Raw genomic sequence first — 18045 nt, forward strand, 5'->3', positions numbered from 1 at the left:
GGTGGGAGGTGACTTGCTGGTCCACGACACCATGGGGAGTGACGCAGACCCCACAACTGACGGTGACCCTACAAAAGTAGAAAGAAAGTTCAGTCAGGAGGGGCTAGACGAGGGGAGGGAGTCCCCCTCTCATCGTTGACGGCGCAAGGGCCACAAAAAGGTTGCTCCTGTAGTCTTTGCTGCAAGTGGAAATAAAGAAAATGCAATGTTATGTGCCTTTGTTTCAAGTGTGGATCCTCCATTAGAGGCAGAAGAGGAGGTGACTTTGCCAGTAGCAACCTCCGGTACAGTACTGAGACAGAAGGATCAGGATCTGACAGCCCTGAAAGAGGAGGCGGCCAGTCATGCCCAAGAGCTGGAGCCTATCAGGCAGCAGTGTCAGAGTGATGGGCAGCAACTATGGGAAAACCTGGAGAACGTGTCCTCAGACCAGAGGAGCCTGGAGTCTGAACGGCAGAAAATATACCAGGTTGTGAGGAACTGGCAGCGAGACCTGGAGGGAAGCGACGAGGAGGTTAACCAATGGAAGGAAGCGTTCTACGAAATAGAGGAGGACCGCCGCAAAACCAAGGAGGAGGTTTTCCAATTCGAGATTGACAAAGCGGTGTGTGAAGATGAGTTGTGCGAGGTGAAAGGTCGCTTCTCTCTGGAACAGTTAGAGCTGTCTGCCCTCAAAGAGGCGCTGCAGGATGAAGTTTCTGGGTGTGAACAAAACCTAGAACGACTGCGCGAACAGTTAAACCGGGAGCTGTGTGACTCCAAGAAGGTGCATGGTGAACTCATGAGGGAACTGCAGAAATTCCAGGACCAAGTAAAGCCTCTAATGCAGGAGAAGGAGCGGCTGGAGGACTCTCTGTACAAGCGAGACTGGGAGCTATCCACCCTGAAAGAGGCAATAAAAGATGAAGTGTCTGGTCACGACCATGAGGCATGAAAAGTTCAATAGGGAACTGCAACAAATCAAGAGAGACTATGAGGATCTCCTCAAGGTTAAGGAAAAACTAGAGGAGGATAAGGTGGATGCTGAGCAAGAGCGCCAAGTTATTGAGACCACTCTGCAGGACACCCGTGATGAAAATGGTGATCTCCGCAGAAAGACCCTAGGTCTGGAAGCTCAGGTGAAGGAGCTGCAGATGTTCTGTGATAATCTCCAGAGGGCAGAGACGTGCCTTAAGGAAAGAATCAGCAAGATGGAAGCTGAGCGGAAACAGAAGGAGGAGTCCATCGGAGAAGCCACAGACTAGGGCCAGGAGTTGGCCACTGGAGATGGGAGGTATGAAACAAATACCTACTCGAATAATGCGAGCTCGGATGATTCGGTTGATGTAGGAGCCGAGATCAAGGAGCTCAAGGAGACGCTACAAGCCCATATGATGCAAGAGAAGCGTGAGAGACAGGCTGTTGAGAGCCGAGTGGGCGCATTGGAGACAAAGAGGTCTGAGAGAACTCTACTCTTAGGCTGTGTGCCCATGTAGCGTTTTTCAAGCGTATTTGATGCGGAATTTCCGCAGCGTAAACGCTTGTGAAACGCTAGGTAATCCGCCCCCCCATGGTCCCCAAGGGGATTCCGCAAGTTCTATGCCCATGCGGTGGATTTTTCCGCAGCGTTTTTGATGCGCGGAAAAATCCGCAGCTTGTCCATTAATTTTGCGTTTCCGCCAGCGGAATTGCCTTTTGCAATGCAATAAAAAACGCAAGGCAATTCCGCATGTGGAAAACGCACGATAAACGCGTGCGGAATTCCGCATGCGGTTTTCCGGGAGAGGACATGCAGAAATGAAGCAGAAAATTTCTGCTTCATTTCTGCAACGTGGGCACATAGCCTTAAAGGAGCAGTTGAAGCAGGAAGAGCTTCAGAGACGGGCTGCTGAGAGGCGAGTAGCTGAGCTAGAGGAAGAAGTTTTCGAGCTCAAAGGTCGCCTAGCAAAGTATCACTCAGTGAACGAGGCCTCCTTGGAGAAGGAAAAGGGGAAAAAAGTTGCACTTACTCCCTTATACCATGAGAAGGTGGACCTGAGGAGAGCTAAGAGAGTGTTAACAGAGGATAAATATGAGATGGAAGAGGTCAAGACGAAAATTCTTGAAGTTGTAGCGGTGAGTCAGCTCAGGGGAAGCGTAAAGGGGGAAGAAGCTGAAAGTCAGTTGTCCCTGAATCCTGAGCCGGATGACTGTTTTGAACCCACTGGTGAGACAGAGGCGTCTCGGTACAAATGCCTCATAGATGTACCCGAGGATTTGAGAGAAGAATGCACCAGTGAGTCCGTGCATGAGGAGTTTAAGAAGGCCGTGGGAGCCTGTAAGGTGTACTTGACCTCAGAAGCTAAACAGCTGCTGGTCCTTTCCACGACTGAAGTCACAGTGAAGAGGGTGGCGATCCTAAGTGACATGCACTGGCGATGTATTCGCACGAAGCGGTTTCTCCGGTTGAAGATGGAACAAGCCGTTAGACAACTGGAGCTTATGAGAAAAGCTCACAGTCTGCGTGAAGAGGTCATCCGGGTGCCTCAGGCACTGGTAAGAAAGCTCATTGGAAGAAATGGCCGAGCCATGCAGATGATGGTCAAGAAGTCTGGTGTGATGAGAGTAAGCAGTCCACGTGATCGTCAGGACTGGATGCCAGATGAAGACGGCATAGTGTCATTCTCCGCTGTAGGAACGGAAGAAGGTCTTGCATATATACGCATGCTGATGGAGTACCGAGTGACCGACCTGCGAGAGGTAGAACAGTTGAATCTCGCTAGACTGCGAGTGGAAAGACAGCATCGTCTGAGCAGCAGAAGATGGCAGCCGTCTAGAAATTGTGAGACCAGACAAAGAAAGGGCCCCCTAAATAACAGAACAGCTACAGCTGAAGTTAATGACCATTCAAGATGTCCTGAGAGTAGTGGGCTTGGGTTTAGAGGTAGTGAGACCTCCAGAAACTCAGGGGTCAGTAGCCCATACAAACGACCCAATAGAGGATGGGACAGTACGGAGTCGGACCGGACCTTAGATACCAGGGCATGTGAGTCACACTGCTGTATGACTGACCGCTGGGAGCGGGGGAGGTCTGACAAGATTATGACTGACCGCTGGGAGCGGGGGAGACCTTACAAGGTTACAACTGACCGCTGGGAGCGGGGGGAGGGCTGACAAAGTTACGACCCGGAAATGTGACTTGACAAAGTCAGTGACAATGACAGATGGTAGGTCCCTAAGGAATGGGCTAATGTCGTTGACTAATGTTCCAGGCGCTGAACAGCGCAATTGTCAAGTACATGGTCTCGGTGTGAACTGTGGGTTATGAGGTACTTGTGTATACTATGTGTTCAACCCCACAAGTTTGAACAGAGGGGGGGATATGTAATGCAGCGGCTTGCTTGGCATTACTCTAATGGTCCAGGATGTGTTTTGGGCTGACCATGTACCTCCCCCTCAGGTGACTGGTCACATGACTGTGACATAGCACAGGTCCTGTATGCACAGAATGTCTGATCACATGACTGTGACATCAGCACAGGTCCTGTGGGTGTGTACTACAGGATATATAAACCCTGGTAGTCTTAACATGGTGCGTGTAAGGCGTGAGGCCTGTTCCTGTGTGGGACACCGCTAGACTGTGAGGCCTAGTGAGGCCTATTAAAGCCTGGTGAAGCCTGAAAGGCGGAGGCTGGATCCTTAGTGGTGTAAGCGATCCCAGTAGCCTTGGAGGGCCAGAGACTTGGAAGGCAAGAGCCTGAAAGGCAGAGGCTGGATGTTGGCGGTGTAAGCATACCAGTAGCCTTGGATGGTACGAGGGCTGGAGACCCCCATCTGGGAAGCCATAAAGCCACAGTGGTGGCAGAATAAACCTGAAGCAGCTAAAACCCGCCAAAGGTAAAAAACACTGCGTTATATGGACATTTATGTTGTTGCCTAGCTGAGGGCTGTAAGTGGAGCCAAGTGGACGTGTCTGTCGCTGGAAAGGCTCCTGAATGTTATGTGTGTAATATGCCGGGGAGCCACTAAGATGGACGGTGTGATCAGCAGTTATGAAGTGCAATAAACTGCTGGATTGTGAAATACTGGAAAACGTGGCTGGTGTGCTTTAATTGACCCGGTGCAGCGAGTATCCCCCAGTATGATGACTAGCGCTGCCTTACATGTGCTTCGAGAATGCGGGCAACTGCAGCCCGGTTGGTAGGGGCAGCTGCAGCCCAGTTGCTAGGGGCAACGGCAGCCTTGTTGCTAGAGGTAACAGCATTGAACGACGAGCGTGGATTAAAGCATCTTGCGGTAACTCGGCGGGGTTACGAAAATTGTCGTCGCACTCAAACCTGGTTTGCTGTGGCTTGGTGGGGCCACGAAAATTTTCTGGGGAGAGCGGTGTGTGTGAATAGTGTACCGCGATGGCTGTGAACGGAGCAGCAAAAGAAAATGAAGCTATTGAGCAATTAAAGTGCCAGTTAAAACCGCAGCAGGTATTTGGGAAACTTCTACTGGACATGGTGCAGGAAAGGCAGGAGCGGTGGGCACCGTATAGAATGGCGGCAGTGGACCATTCTGTGAACTCTCCGGGGGCGCCAGTATTGTCCCAGAGTGCCCGGGGAGGTGGTAAGAGCTGTTGTGAACTGAGTCCTAAGACTATTGTTGATTTTTCTTGTAAAAATTCCCCTACCGGTGTGGTTGTTAAAAAGGGAGCGGAGTCTTAAAAACGGGCAGTTGTTCAAAACAGCGTGCAGTGTAGAAAATCAAAAAAATTTACTGGTGGTGGGTTGGTATCGCCTAAAAATGACAATGTGACCGTTGATAATGGAGTAGCTCCAGTAGAAGGGGGTGACGTCAAGGTGGGAGGTGACTTGCTGGTCCACGACACCATGGGGAGTGACGCAGACCCCACAACTGACGGTGACCCTACAAAAGTAGAAAGAAAGTTCAGTCAGGAGGGGCTAGACGAGGGGAGGGAGTCCCCCTCTCATCGTTGACGGCGCAAGGGCCACAAAAAGGTTGCTCCTGTAGTCTTTGCTGCAAGTGGAAATAAAGAAAATGCAATGTTATGTGCCTTTGTTTCAAGTGTGGATCCTCCATTAGAGGCAGAAGAGGAGGTGACTTTGCCAGTAGCAACCTCCGGTACAGTACTGAGACAGAAGGATCAGGATCTGACAGCCCTGAAAGAGGAGGCGGCCAGTCATGCCCAAGAGCTGGAGCCTATCAGGCAGCAGTGTCAGAGTGATGGGCAGCAACTATGGGAAAACCTGGAGAACGTGTCCTCAGACCAGAGGAGCCTGGAGTCTGAACGGCAGAAAATATACCAGGTTGTGAGGAACTGGCAGCGAGACCTGGAGGGAAGCGACGAGGAGGTTAACCAATGGAAGGAAGCGTTCTACGAAATAGAGGAGGACCGCCGCAAAACCAAGGAGGAGGTTTTCCAATTCGAGATTGACAAAGCGGTGTGTGAAGATGAGTTGTGCGAGGTGAAAGGTCGCTTCTCTCTGGAACAGTTAGAGCTGTCTGCCCTCAAAGAGGCGCTGCAGGATGAAGTTTCTGGGTGTGAACAAAACCTAGAACGACTGCGCGAACAGTTAAACCGGGAGCTGTGTGACTCCAAGAAGGTGCATGGTGAACTCATGAGGGAACTGCAGAAATTCCAGGACCAAGTAAAGCCTCTAATGCAGGAGAAGGAGCGGCTGGAGGACTCTCTGTACAAGCGAGACTGGGAGCTATCCACCCTGAAAGAGGCAATAAAAGATGAAGTGTCTGGTCACGACCATGAGGCATGAAAAGTTCAATAGGGAACTGCAACAAATCAAGAGAGACTATGAGGATCTCCTCAAGGTTAAGGAAAAACTAGAGGAGGATAAGGTGGATGCTGAGCAAGAGCGCCAAGTTATTGAGACCACTCTGCAGGACACCCGTGATGAAAATGGTGATCTCCGCAGAAAGACCCTAGGTCTGGAAGCTCAGGTGAAGGAGCTGCAGATGTTCTGTGATAATCTCCAGAGGGCAGAGACGTGCCTTAAGGAAAGAATCAGCAAGATGGAAGCTGAGCGGAAACAGAAGGAGGAGTCCATCGGAGAAGCCACAGACTAGGGCCAGGAGTTGGCCACTGGAGATGGGAGGTATGAAACAAATACCTACTCGAATAATGCGAGCTCGGATGATTCGGTTGATGTAGGAGCCGAGATCAAGGAGCTCAAGGAGACGCTACAAGCCCATATGATGCAAGAGAAGCGTGAGAGACAGGCTGTTGAGAGCCGAGTGGGCGCATTGGAGACAAAGAGGTCTGAGAGAACTCTACTCTTAGGCTGTGTGCCCATGTAGCGTTTTTCAAGCGTATTTGATGCGGAATTTCCGCAGCGTAAACGCTTGTGAAACGCTAGGTAATCCGCCCCCCCATGGTCCCCAAGGGGATTCCGCAAGTTCTATGCCCATGCGGTGGATTTTTCCGCAGCGTTTTTGATGCGCGGAAAAATCCGCAGCTTGTCCATTAATTTTGCGTTTCCGCCAGCGGAATTGCCTTTTGCAATGCAATAAAAAACGCAAGGCAATTCCGCATGTGGAAAACGCACGATAAACGCGTGCGGAATTCCGCATGCGGTTTTCCGGGAGAGGACATGCAGAAATGAAGCAGAAAATTTCTGCTTCATTTCTGCAACGTGGGCACATAGCCTTAAAGGAGCAGTTGAAGCAGGAAGAGCTTCAGAGACGGGCTGCTGAGAGGCGAGTAGCTGAGCTAGAGGAAGAAGTTTTCGAGCTCAAAGGTCGCCTAGCAAAGTATCACTCAGTGAACGAGGCCTCCTTGGAGAAGGAAAAGGGGAAAAAAGTTGCACTTACTCCCTTATACCATGAGAAGGTGGACCTGAGGAGAGCTAAGAGAGTGTTAACAGAGGATAAATATGAGATGGAAGAGGTCAAGACGAAAATTCTTGAAGTTGTAGCGGTGAGTCAGCTCAGGGGAAGCGTAAAGGGGGAAGAAGCTGAAAGTCAGTTGTCCCTGAATCCTGAGCCGGATGACTGTTTTGAACCCACTGGTGAGACAGAGGCGTCTCGGTACAAATGCCTCATAGATGTACCCGAGGATTTGAGAGAAGAATGCACCAGTGAGTCCGTGCATGAGGAGTTTAAGAAGGCCGTGGGAGCCTGTAAGGTGTACTTGACCTCAGAAGCTAAACAGCTGCTGGTCCTTTCCACGACTGAAGTCACAGTGAAGAGGGTGGCGATCCTAAGTGACATGCACTGGCGATGTATTCGCACGAAGCGGTTTCTCCGGTTGAAGATGGAACAAGCCGTTAGACAACTGGAGCTTATGAGAAAAGCTCACAGTCTGCGTGAAGAGGTCATCCGGGTGCCTCAGGCACTGGTAAGAAAGCTCATTGGAAGAAATGGCCGAGCCATGCAGATGATGGTCAAGAAGTCTGGTGTGATGAGAGTAAGCAGTCCACGTGATCGTCAGGACTGGATGCCAGATGAAGACGGCATAGTGTCATTCTCCGCTGTAGGAACGGAAGAAGGTCTTGCATATATACGCATGCTGATGGAGTACCGAGTGACCGACCTGCGAGAGGTAGAACAGTTGAATCTCGCTAGACTGCGAGTGGAAAGACAGCATCGTCTGAGCAGCAGAAGATGGCAGCCGTCTAGAAATTGTGAGACCAGACAAAGAAAGGGCCCCCTAAATAACAGAACAGCTACAGCTGAAGTTAATGACCATTCAAGATGTCCTGAGAGTAGTGGGCTTGGGTTTAGAGGTAGTGAGACCTCCAGAAACTCAGGGGTCAGTAGCCCATACAAACGACCCAATAGAGGATGGGACAGTACGGAGTCGGACCGGACCTTAGATACCAGGGCATGTGAGTCACACTGCTGTATGACTGACCGCTGGGAGCGGGGGAGGTCTGACAAGATTATGACTGACCGCTGGGAGCGGGGGAGACCTTACAAGGTTACAACTGACCGCTGGGAGCGGGGGGAGGGCTGACAAAGTTACGACCCGGAAATGTGACTTGACAAAGTCAGTGACAATGACAGATGGTAGGTCCCTAAGGAATGGGCTAATGTCGTTGACTAATGTTCCAGGCGCTGAACAGCGCAATTGTCAAGTACATGGTCTCGGTGTGAACTGTGGGTTATGAGGTACTTGTGTATACTATGTGTTCAACCCCACAAGTTTGAACAGAGGGGGGGATATGTAATGCAGCGGCTTGCTTGGCATTACTCTAATGGTCCAGGATGTGTTTTGGGCTGACCATGTACCTCCCCCTCAGGTGACTGGTCACATGACTGTGACATAGCACAGGTCCTGTATGCACAGAATGTCTGATCACATGACTGTGACATCAGCACAGGTCCTGTGGGTGTGTACTACAGGATATATAAACCCTGGTAGTCTTAACATGGTGCGTGTAAGGCGTGAGGCCTGTTCCTGTGTGGGACACCGCTAGACTGTGAGGCCTAGTGAGGCCTATTAAAGCCTGGTGAAGCCTGAAAGGCGGAGGCTGGATCCTTAGTGGTGTAAGCGATCCCAGTAGCCTTGGAGGGCCAGAGACTTGGAAGGCAAGAGCCTGAAAGGCAGAGGCTGGATGTTGGCGGTGTAAGCATACCAGTAGCCTTGGATGGTACGAGGGCTGGAGACCCCCATCTGGGAAGCCATAAAGCCACAGTGGTGGCAGAATAAACCTGAAGCAGCTAAAACCCGGCAAAGGTAAAAACACTGCGTTATATGGACATTTATGTTGTTGCCTAGCTGAGGGCTGTAAGTGGAGCCAAGTGGACGTGTCTGTCGCTGGAAAGGCTCCTGAATGTTATGTGTGTAATATGCCGGGGAGCCACTAAGATGGACGGTGTGATCAGCAGTTATGAAGTGCAATAAACTGCTGGATTGTGAAATACTGGAAAACGTGGCTGGTGTGCTTTAATTGACCCGGTGCAGCGAGTATCCCCCAGTATGATGACTAGCGCTGCCTTGCAAGGTGTTATCAGTCATTATACAGGAGGAGGAGGTGAGCTGTGACATCTATTGTGATTGGTGGATCCTCTGTAATCGGCTGTATATAAAGGTGTTATCAGCCATTATAGAGGAGGAGGAGGTGAGCTGTGACATCTACTGTGAATGGTGGATCCTGTGTAATCAGCTGTATATGAAGTTGTTATCAGTCAATGTACAGGAGGAGGAGGAGGTGAGCTGTGACATAATGTCATACATACCCCGCGTTACCCCCGGTTATGGCCCACATTGTGTCATACCAACCCTGCACTGCGCCCCTTTTATTGGATAAGTCGTGAATCCGGCTGTTCAGCTATAAATCCTTTATCTGATGATGATTAAGAAAAGAAATTCATTGTAATAATGAAAGTTCTAAGCGTTGAGCTCATGTTATTCCCATCATCTCCCTGCAGGGGGCGACACTGAGGTAGTGACCTGCACCGCGAAGAAGAAGAGCCGCCAACACCAACGGTCCATATATCAGAGCAATGCCGCGAACTAAGACCTACAACCGAGCAACGACCCCCCCACCGCCGGCAAGCAACGTGGTCACCAGTGATATCAGCGGTAATAACCCGGCACTGATAATAACCTGCGGTCACCAGTGATGAGCGAGCATGCTCGCTACTGCTCAGTGCTCGCCCAGTATTTCCGGGTTGCTCGGCGGGAGCTCGGGTCTCCTCCCCACATGTTTGGCGCTCTTTAGAGAGCCAATGAACATGCAGGGATTGCCTGCCACTCACTGTAATGCCGTAGCCATATTGGTTGTGGGCATTACAGTGATTGGCTGGCCGCACAGCATCATCAGGTGTATATCAGACCTGGCGCCACCATGCTCGTCAGTCACTCCGGATCAGACAGTGTAGGGAGAGCTGCTGCTGTGTCAGGGACAGAATTGGTGGTGTAAAAGTTCGGCATAGGTATTCCATACCAGGATACATATCCATCTGAGCTAACAGTCCTTCTAAGGACTAATCCAGCTGCACATATTCCTGGTGATAGCAGGAGTTAGGCAGGCAGAGTTTGTGGACACTGTATAGAGCAGAATAGGGTCCATGCACGTACTGTCTGCTGCTGCGGCTGTTACAGATATCCATAGCCCTACATATCAGGACTCATTTTCTTTTTGTTCTTAATCTTTATTATTTATATCTATAAGGTCACTGCCTAAAACCGTGGTCATCAGACGTGATCCCGTACTACTGCCGTAGTAATACAGACATTTTGTGGAGCGTGACAAATATTACCCTCCATTTAAAGTCAGCCAGTTGTGTGTTGTTCATCTTATTCACACTTGGTCGCTGACCAATTCCGCATCTATAAGACCACTGCCTAAAACCGTGGTCATCAGACGTTACCCAATATTACTACGGTAATAATCGTGACATTTTTTGGAGCGTGTCAGATATTACACTCGATTTAAAATGGGCAAGGCGTGTGGCAAGGGACGGCAAAGTGGACGTGATGGTGATGGTGAACGCAGAGGCCGAGGGCAAGGTGAAATTGATCCTGCTGAGGGAGCACAATCACCCACATCATGTTGAACTACCTTCCTGTCTTAATTACTAGGGGACCGCGGAACACCACTCTTGAAGCCAGAGCAATGTGAAAAGGTTATTGGTTGTATAGCAGATAATGATTCCAGTCACTTATCCACCACCACCACCCTGTCTTCCACACGGTCAAGTCTCAGTAGCCGTGAGTCTGGACCGCATATTCCTCACCCTGATCCTCCTTCCTCCCACCATGTCCAGTGCCCAGAGACCACTGATCCCACACTTGGACACTCTGAAGAGCTGTTCACTTTTCCATTTATAGATTCGGACCTCTCGCCCGGTCCACTTCAAGCATGGCAAGAGGAGATCGCATGTAGCGATGCCCAAATGTTTGAGCAGCCACCGTCACACGAAGGCGACTGTGGGAAAGTGCAATTACTGTCGCAAGAGGTGGATGATGATGAGACACAATTGCCAGCAAGTCAGGAGGAGGACCAGGGTACGGAAGTGGAAGACGAGGTGGTGAACGATGAAGTCACTGACCCAACCTGGCAAGGTGATATGCATAGTGAGGACAGCAGCACAGAGGGGGAGGGAGGCAGAGCACCACAACAGGCAGGAACAAGCAGTGGGGTGGCCACAGACACAAGCGGAACATCAACATGAGGAAATTTGCCAGTCGAACTGTTAGGTCTTCCAGAGTCTGTCTCTTTTTTTAAAGACGGCCCAGATAGCCCCAAAAATGCCATTTGCACAATCTGCCAGGCCATCATTGGAAGCAAAACTATCAGCCTGACCACCAGCAGCATGCTCAGGCACATGACAGAAAAGCACCCGACTAGTTGGGCCAAGTGCCAGGGTCCAGAAACATTGTCTGCGGGTGACACCACTGCCTGTACCGCTGTTGTGCGTGCACGCCAAGCCTCTGTCCATGGCGCAGGCGAAGATGCCTCCCGTCCTGCACCTGTCGTTGCACACTCGCAACCACGACCATCAGTAACCACGTCCACATCCTTGTCCCAGCATAGCCTTCACTTGTCCCTACCCCAGTCCTTCGAACGTAAGCGCAAATACGCGGCCAACCACCCACAGGCCACAGCACTAAACTGCCACATTTCTAGAATGCTTTCACTTGAAATGTTGTCTTTTAGGCTCTTGGAGACGGAATCTTTCCGCAACCTCATGGTGGCGGCTGTCCCTCGGTACTCTGTCCCCAGCTGCTACTATTTCTCCCGGTGTGCCGTCCCTGGCTTACACAAGCACGTGTCCCTGAACATTAGCTGTGCCCTCAACAACACAGTTACTGGGAAGGTCCACTTAACCATGGACACATGGACAAGTGCTTGTGGCCAGGGACGGTACATCTCGCTGATGGCACATTATGTAAATATAGTGGAAGCCGGGACTCAGCCTGACCCTGGGACGGAACACATCATCCCAACGCCGAGGATTACGGGCCCCTACATTCTACAGCTCCTGCACCTTCTCCTCCTCCTCCTCCTCTTCAGCCTCCATCTCTGAAATGACCATATCAGTCAGAAGTTGGAAGCAATGCAGCACTGCCTCGGCCAAGTGGCAACAGGCTGTGCTGAAGCTAATATGCTTAGGGGACAAACTGAACACTGCTGCGGAGTTGTTGACAGCTGTAACAGAGCAGGCAGATCTGTGGCGGTCACCGCTGAACCTACAGCCAGGCATGGTCGTGTGTGACAATGGCCGGAACCTGGTGTTGGTTCTGAAGCTTGGCAACCTCGCACATGTACCATAACTGGCCCATGTGCTCAACCTAGTGGTTCAGCGGTTTCTCAAAACCAACCCGGATCTACCTGAGCTGCTTGTCAAAGTACGCCGTGTGTCTGCCCATTTCAGAAAGTCAGCTACAGCTTCCACTGCCCTCGCCGTGCTTCAGCAGCGTTTGCAGCTTCCAGCTCACTGACTGGTGTGCGATGTCACCACGCGTTGGAACGCAACCTTGCAATATGTTGGGAAAGATTTGTTAGCAGCACAGGGCAGTTGTTGAGTATCAGCTTCAACACGCCTGTCGGAAGTCAGGTTAGCATACGCACATAAGAGCTGATGAGTGGGCATGGATCTCTGACATCTGTGCTGTCCTCCAAAACGTTTAGGACTCCACCAAGATGGTGAGCGGCGATGACGCCATAATTAGCATCACCATCCCGCTTCCCTGTCTACTGAAACGCTTACTGCTCACAATTAAAGAGGAGGCATTGGAGGCGGAGCACGATGAGACGGAGCAAGGAATTATGCAGGGTGATGCCACACAGCCCAGCCTCATCTCATCTCAATATGGATTGGGTGATAATGAGGAGGAGGAGAGGAAGAAGAAGAAGAACAGGAGCTGTTTTCCTGCGCTACAGACGGTACTACCCACACAACATTCATATTGTTTGTTCAGCATGGATGGCCTGAGGAGTGGGAGAACAAGGAGGAGGTTCAGGAGGAGGAGGAGGAGAGCATGGACAGTCGTTCTCTTGGTCAGGACAGGGAAGTCTTGGCTGTTGGCAGTCTGGCACACATGGCTGACTTTATGTTCCACTGCCTTTCCCGTGACCTTCGCGTTGTACGCATTTTGGGCAACAGTAATTACTGGTTGGTCACACCTCTAAACCCAGGCTACAAGGATAACTTTCTATCTCTCCTTCCCGTGGCGGAGAGGTCTAATGAAATGGTGCAGAACCAGAAGGCTCTTGCTGAGGAATTATTAAAAAAAATTAACATCTGACCACACTGACGGCAGAGGTCACAGTTCGTTGGACAACCAAGAAGTACAGGTGAGGGAGCACAAATATGATGCAACAGGTGCAGGGGAACACTGTCAAAGGTGTGGGACAGTTTTCTTAGACCCTCCCAGCGCACAGACCCTGATGCATGGGATACTCTGACAAGGAGGGAAAAGTTTGGGAAGATGGTGAGGGAGTACCTTGCCGACCGTACCAGCGTCCTCTGTGATTCCTCTGTGCCTTATAATTATTGGGTATCCAAGCTGGATACGTGGAATGAACTGGCTCTCTATGCCTTGGAGGTCCTGGCCTGACCTGCCGCTAGCGTTTTATCAGAGCTGGTTTTTAGTGCCACTGGGGGTATTATAACCGATAGGCGAATCCTCCTGTCAACTGAAAATGCTGCCGGGCTGACTCTTATAAAAATGAACAAGGGCTGGATTGGGCCAGACTTCTCATCACCACCGAATGATAGCAGCGTAACAAACTCAAATCCCGTGTCTTTTTTTTTGGGGGGGGGGTCTATTCCCATCCACCTCTTCACACCCAGATTTGGGTATATGCTTCCTGATTTTGTAAATTTTCTGTTGTCGTCGTCCTCCTCCTTCTCCTCATACTCTACCACCATATCACTTGGGTGTCCGTGATGAAACACCCACATAATTTTTTTAAGGGTGCTTATGATGCCCAAAGGAATTTTTTTTTTTTTTAGAGACCTACCTCTAACATTCTGTATGTTATACAGTATGTTCATGTATACCCCCCAGGGGCAAATATTTTTTAGCCCATGCACTTAGTGCATGAGCATTACCAGTATAGGAGACCCACTCCTTATCAATGGGAACAATGTTTTAAAAGAGGACCTTCTCTACCTCTCTTCAATGGGATATTGGAGTGCGTCCTAATTTTTGGAAGCCCTTAAAGTCACTGCAATAACAGTATAGGAGACCGACTCCTTAATAATGGGAACAACAAGGCATAGCTGGCTGATGGCCCGCCAACAATAGTGAGGGACAAATGCTTGTCCTTTAACAATAGTAAGGGCCATCTGATGGCCTCTTAAGGCTTTGTGGCTTTCACAATCCGTCATTCATAAATGAAACAGGATGTGTCTGATGATGTGTCACACACCACATGGCCAGATAAAGTAGTAAAATGCTAAAATTACATTTATTGGTGAATGTATTTCTCACTGTTGAAAGCAATGCAAAAGTGCAAAAAATGCATCAAAAACGCTACGTGTGAACATAGCCCAAGGTGTGGAGGAGCATTTTTGTTTTTGGATATTTATTTTGCCTCATATATAAGTCATTACCCTGGAAAGGATGTTGCTTAACATATTTCCCAGGAAAATCCATTTTGGTTTTGTTTTTGTATGTTTTATTGTGAGTCCGTAAAAGTGGCGCAATACCTGTGACAACGTTGTTGACAGCAGTGACCTGGGAGTCAGAAATACTTCCAGGGGTCTACCCCATGTCATCTGAGCACCGTTTCAGGCCCTCTGCAGACCGCCGGTGGGGGGGAGGGGGAGGGGTGGAGAAATGCTGGAGTTTCCCATAGACTTACATTGGGCTCATTGCTCGGGACGAGCACCAAGTATATTAGTGTTCACTCATCAGCAGTAATAACCCGGCACTGACACTAACCTGTGGTCACCAGCGCTGTCAGCAGTATATAGAGGGGATATACCGGACCCTTCATCTCCTCACAGCTCTGTGTGTAATGGCCGCAGGGCAGCGACGCCTCCTCACACCGGGGTTTCACTTTCACTTCTGAACACAAGAACAAGACTGACACCTACTGATATATACTGACACTACACACACCGCTATATACCGACACTACACACCGCTATATACTGACACTACACATACCGCTATATACTGACACTACACACACCGCTATATACTGACACTACACACACCGCTATATACTGACACTACACACACCGCTATATACCGACACTACACACCGCTATATACTGACACTACACACCACTATATACTGACACTACACACACCGCTATATACTGACACTACACACACCGCTATATACTGACACTACACACACCGCTATATACTGACACTACACACAACGCTATATACTGACACTGCACACACCGCTATATACCGTTACTACACACACCGCTATATACCGACACTACACACACCGCTATATACTGACACTACACACCGCTATATACTGACACTACACACACCGCTATATACTGACACTACACACCGCTATATACTGACACTACACACACCGCTATATACTGACACTACACACCGCTATATACTGACACTACACACACCTCTATATACTGACACTACACACACCTCTATATACTGACACTACACACCGCTATATACTGACACTACACACACCGCTATATACTGACACTACACACACCGCTATATACCGTTACTACACACACCGCTATATACCGACACTACACACACCGCTATATACTGACACTACACACACCTCTATATACTGACACTACACACACCGCTATATACTGACACTACACACACCGCTATATACTGACACTACACACACCGCTATATACTGACACTACACACACCGCTATATACTGACACTACACACCGCTATATACTGACACTACACACACCGCTATATACTGACACTACACACACCGCTATATACTGACACTACACACCGCTATATACTGACACTACACACACCGCTATATACTGACACTACACACCCCGCTATATACTGACACCACACACACCGCTATATACTGACACTACACACACCGCTATATACTGACACTACACACACCGCTATATACTGACACTACACACACCGCTATATACCGACACTACACACACCGCTATATACTGACACTACACACACCGCTATATACTGACACTACACACACCGCTATATACCGACACTACACACACCGCTATATACTGACACTACACACACCACTATATACTGACACTACACACACCGCTATATACCAACACTACACACACCGCTATATACTGACACTACACACACCGCTATATACTGACACTACACACACCGCTATATACCAACACTACACACACCGCTATATACTGACACTACACACACCGCTATATACTGACACTACACACACCGCTATATACTGACACTACACACACCGCTATATACTGACACTACACACACCGCTATATACTGACACTACACACCGCTATATACTGACACTACACACACCGCTATATACTGACACTACACACACCGCTATATACCGACACTACACACACCGCTATATACCGACACTACACACACCGCTATATACTGACACTACACACACCGCTATATACTGACACTACACACACCGCTATATACTGACACTACACACACCGCTATATACTGACACTACACACACCGCTATATACTGACACTACACACACCGCTATATACTGACACTACACACCGCTATATACTGACACTACACACACCGCTATATACTGACACTACACACACCGCTATATACTGACACTACACACCGCTATATACTGACACTACACACACCGCTATATACTGACACTACACACACCGCTATATACTGACACTACACACACCGCTATATACCGACACTACACACACCGCTATATACCGACACTACACACACCGCTATATACTGACACTACACACACCGCTATATACTGACACTACACACACCGCTATATACTGACACTACACACACCGCTATATACTGACACTACACACACCGCTATATACTGACACTACACACCGCTATATACTGACACTACACACACCGCTATATACCGACACTACACACACCGCTATATACTGACACTACACACCGCTATATACTGATACTACACACACCGCTATATACTGACACTACACACACCGCTATATACGGACACTACACATACCGCTATATACCGACACTACACACACCGCTATATACCGACACTACACACACCGCTATATACGGACACTACACACACCGCTATATACGGACACTACACACACCGCTATATACGGACACTACACACACCGCTATATACGGACACTACACACACCGCTATATACTGATACTACACACACCTCTATATACTGACACTACACACCCCGCTATATACTGACACTACACACACCGCTATATACTGACACTACACACACCGCTATATACCGACACTACACACACCTCTATATACTGACACTACACACACCGCTATATACCGACACTACACACCGCTATATACTGACACTACACATACCGCTATATACTGACACTACACACACCGCTATATACTGACACTACACACACCGCTATATACTGACACTACACACACCTCTATATACCGACACTACACACACCGCTATATACTGACACTACACACCGCTATATACTGACACTACACACACCGCTATATACTGACACTACACATACCGCTATATACCGACACTACACACACCGCTATATACTGACACTACACACACCGCTATATACTGACACTACACACACCTCTATATACCGACACTACACACACCGCTATATACTGACACTACACACCGCTATATACTGACACTACACACACCGCTATATACCGACACTACACACACCGCTATATACTGACACTACACACCGCTATATACTGACACTACACACACCGCTATATACTGACACTACACACCGCTATATACTGACACAACACACACCGCTATATACTGACACTACACACACCGCTATATACTGACACTACACACACCGCTATATACTGACACTACACACACCGCTATATACCGACACTACACACACCTCTATATACCGACACTACACACACCGCTATATACTGACACTACACACACCGCT

At 49.2% G+C, this 18045-nt stretch overlaps 1 protein-coding gene across 2 annotated transcripts in view; it reads right to left on the minus strand.

The window, feature by feature from the left end:
- LOC141174222 (uncharacterized) overlaps nt 1-14954 on the minus strand; it is a 144366-nt gene extending 129412 nt beyond the window's left edge. For both annotated transcript variants that reach the window (XR_012252820.1, XM_073659038.1), the window contains exon 1: nt 14825-14954. Coding sequence is in view for 1 of the 2 variants with exons in the window: in XM_073659038.1 (XP_073515139.1) it covers nt 14825-14879 (55 nt within the window). In the remaining variant the exon portion in view is untranslated. The remainder of the gene's footprint in view (nt 1-14824) is intronic.
- Between the last annotated feature and the right edge of the window lie 3091 nt (nt 14955-18045).

This window comes from Phyllobates terribilis, unplaced genomic scaffold, assembly GCF_046119375.1.
Source record: "Phyllobates terribilis strain yellow unplaced genomic scaffold, ASM4611937v1 Scaffold_13__5_contigs__length_258822181, whole genome shotgun sequence".
Taxonomy (NCBI): Eukaryota; Metazoa; Chordata; class Amphibia; order Anura; family Dendrobatidae; genus Phyllobates; species Phyllobates terribilis.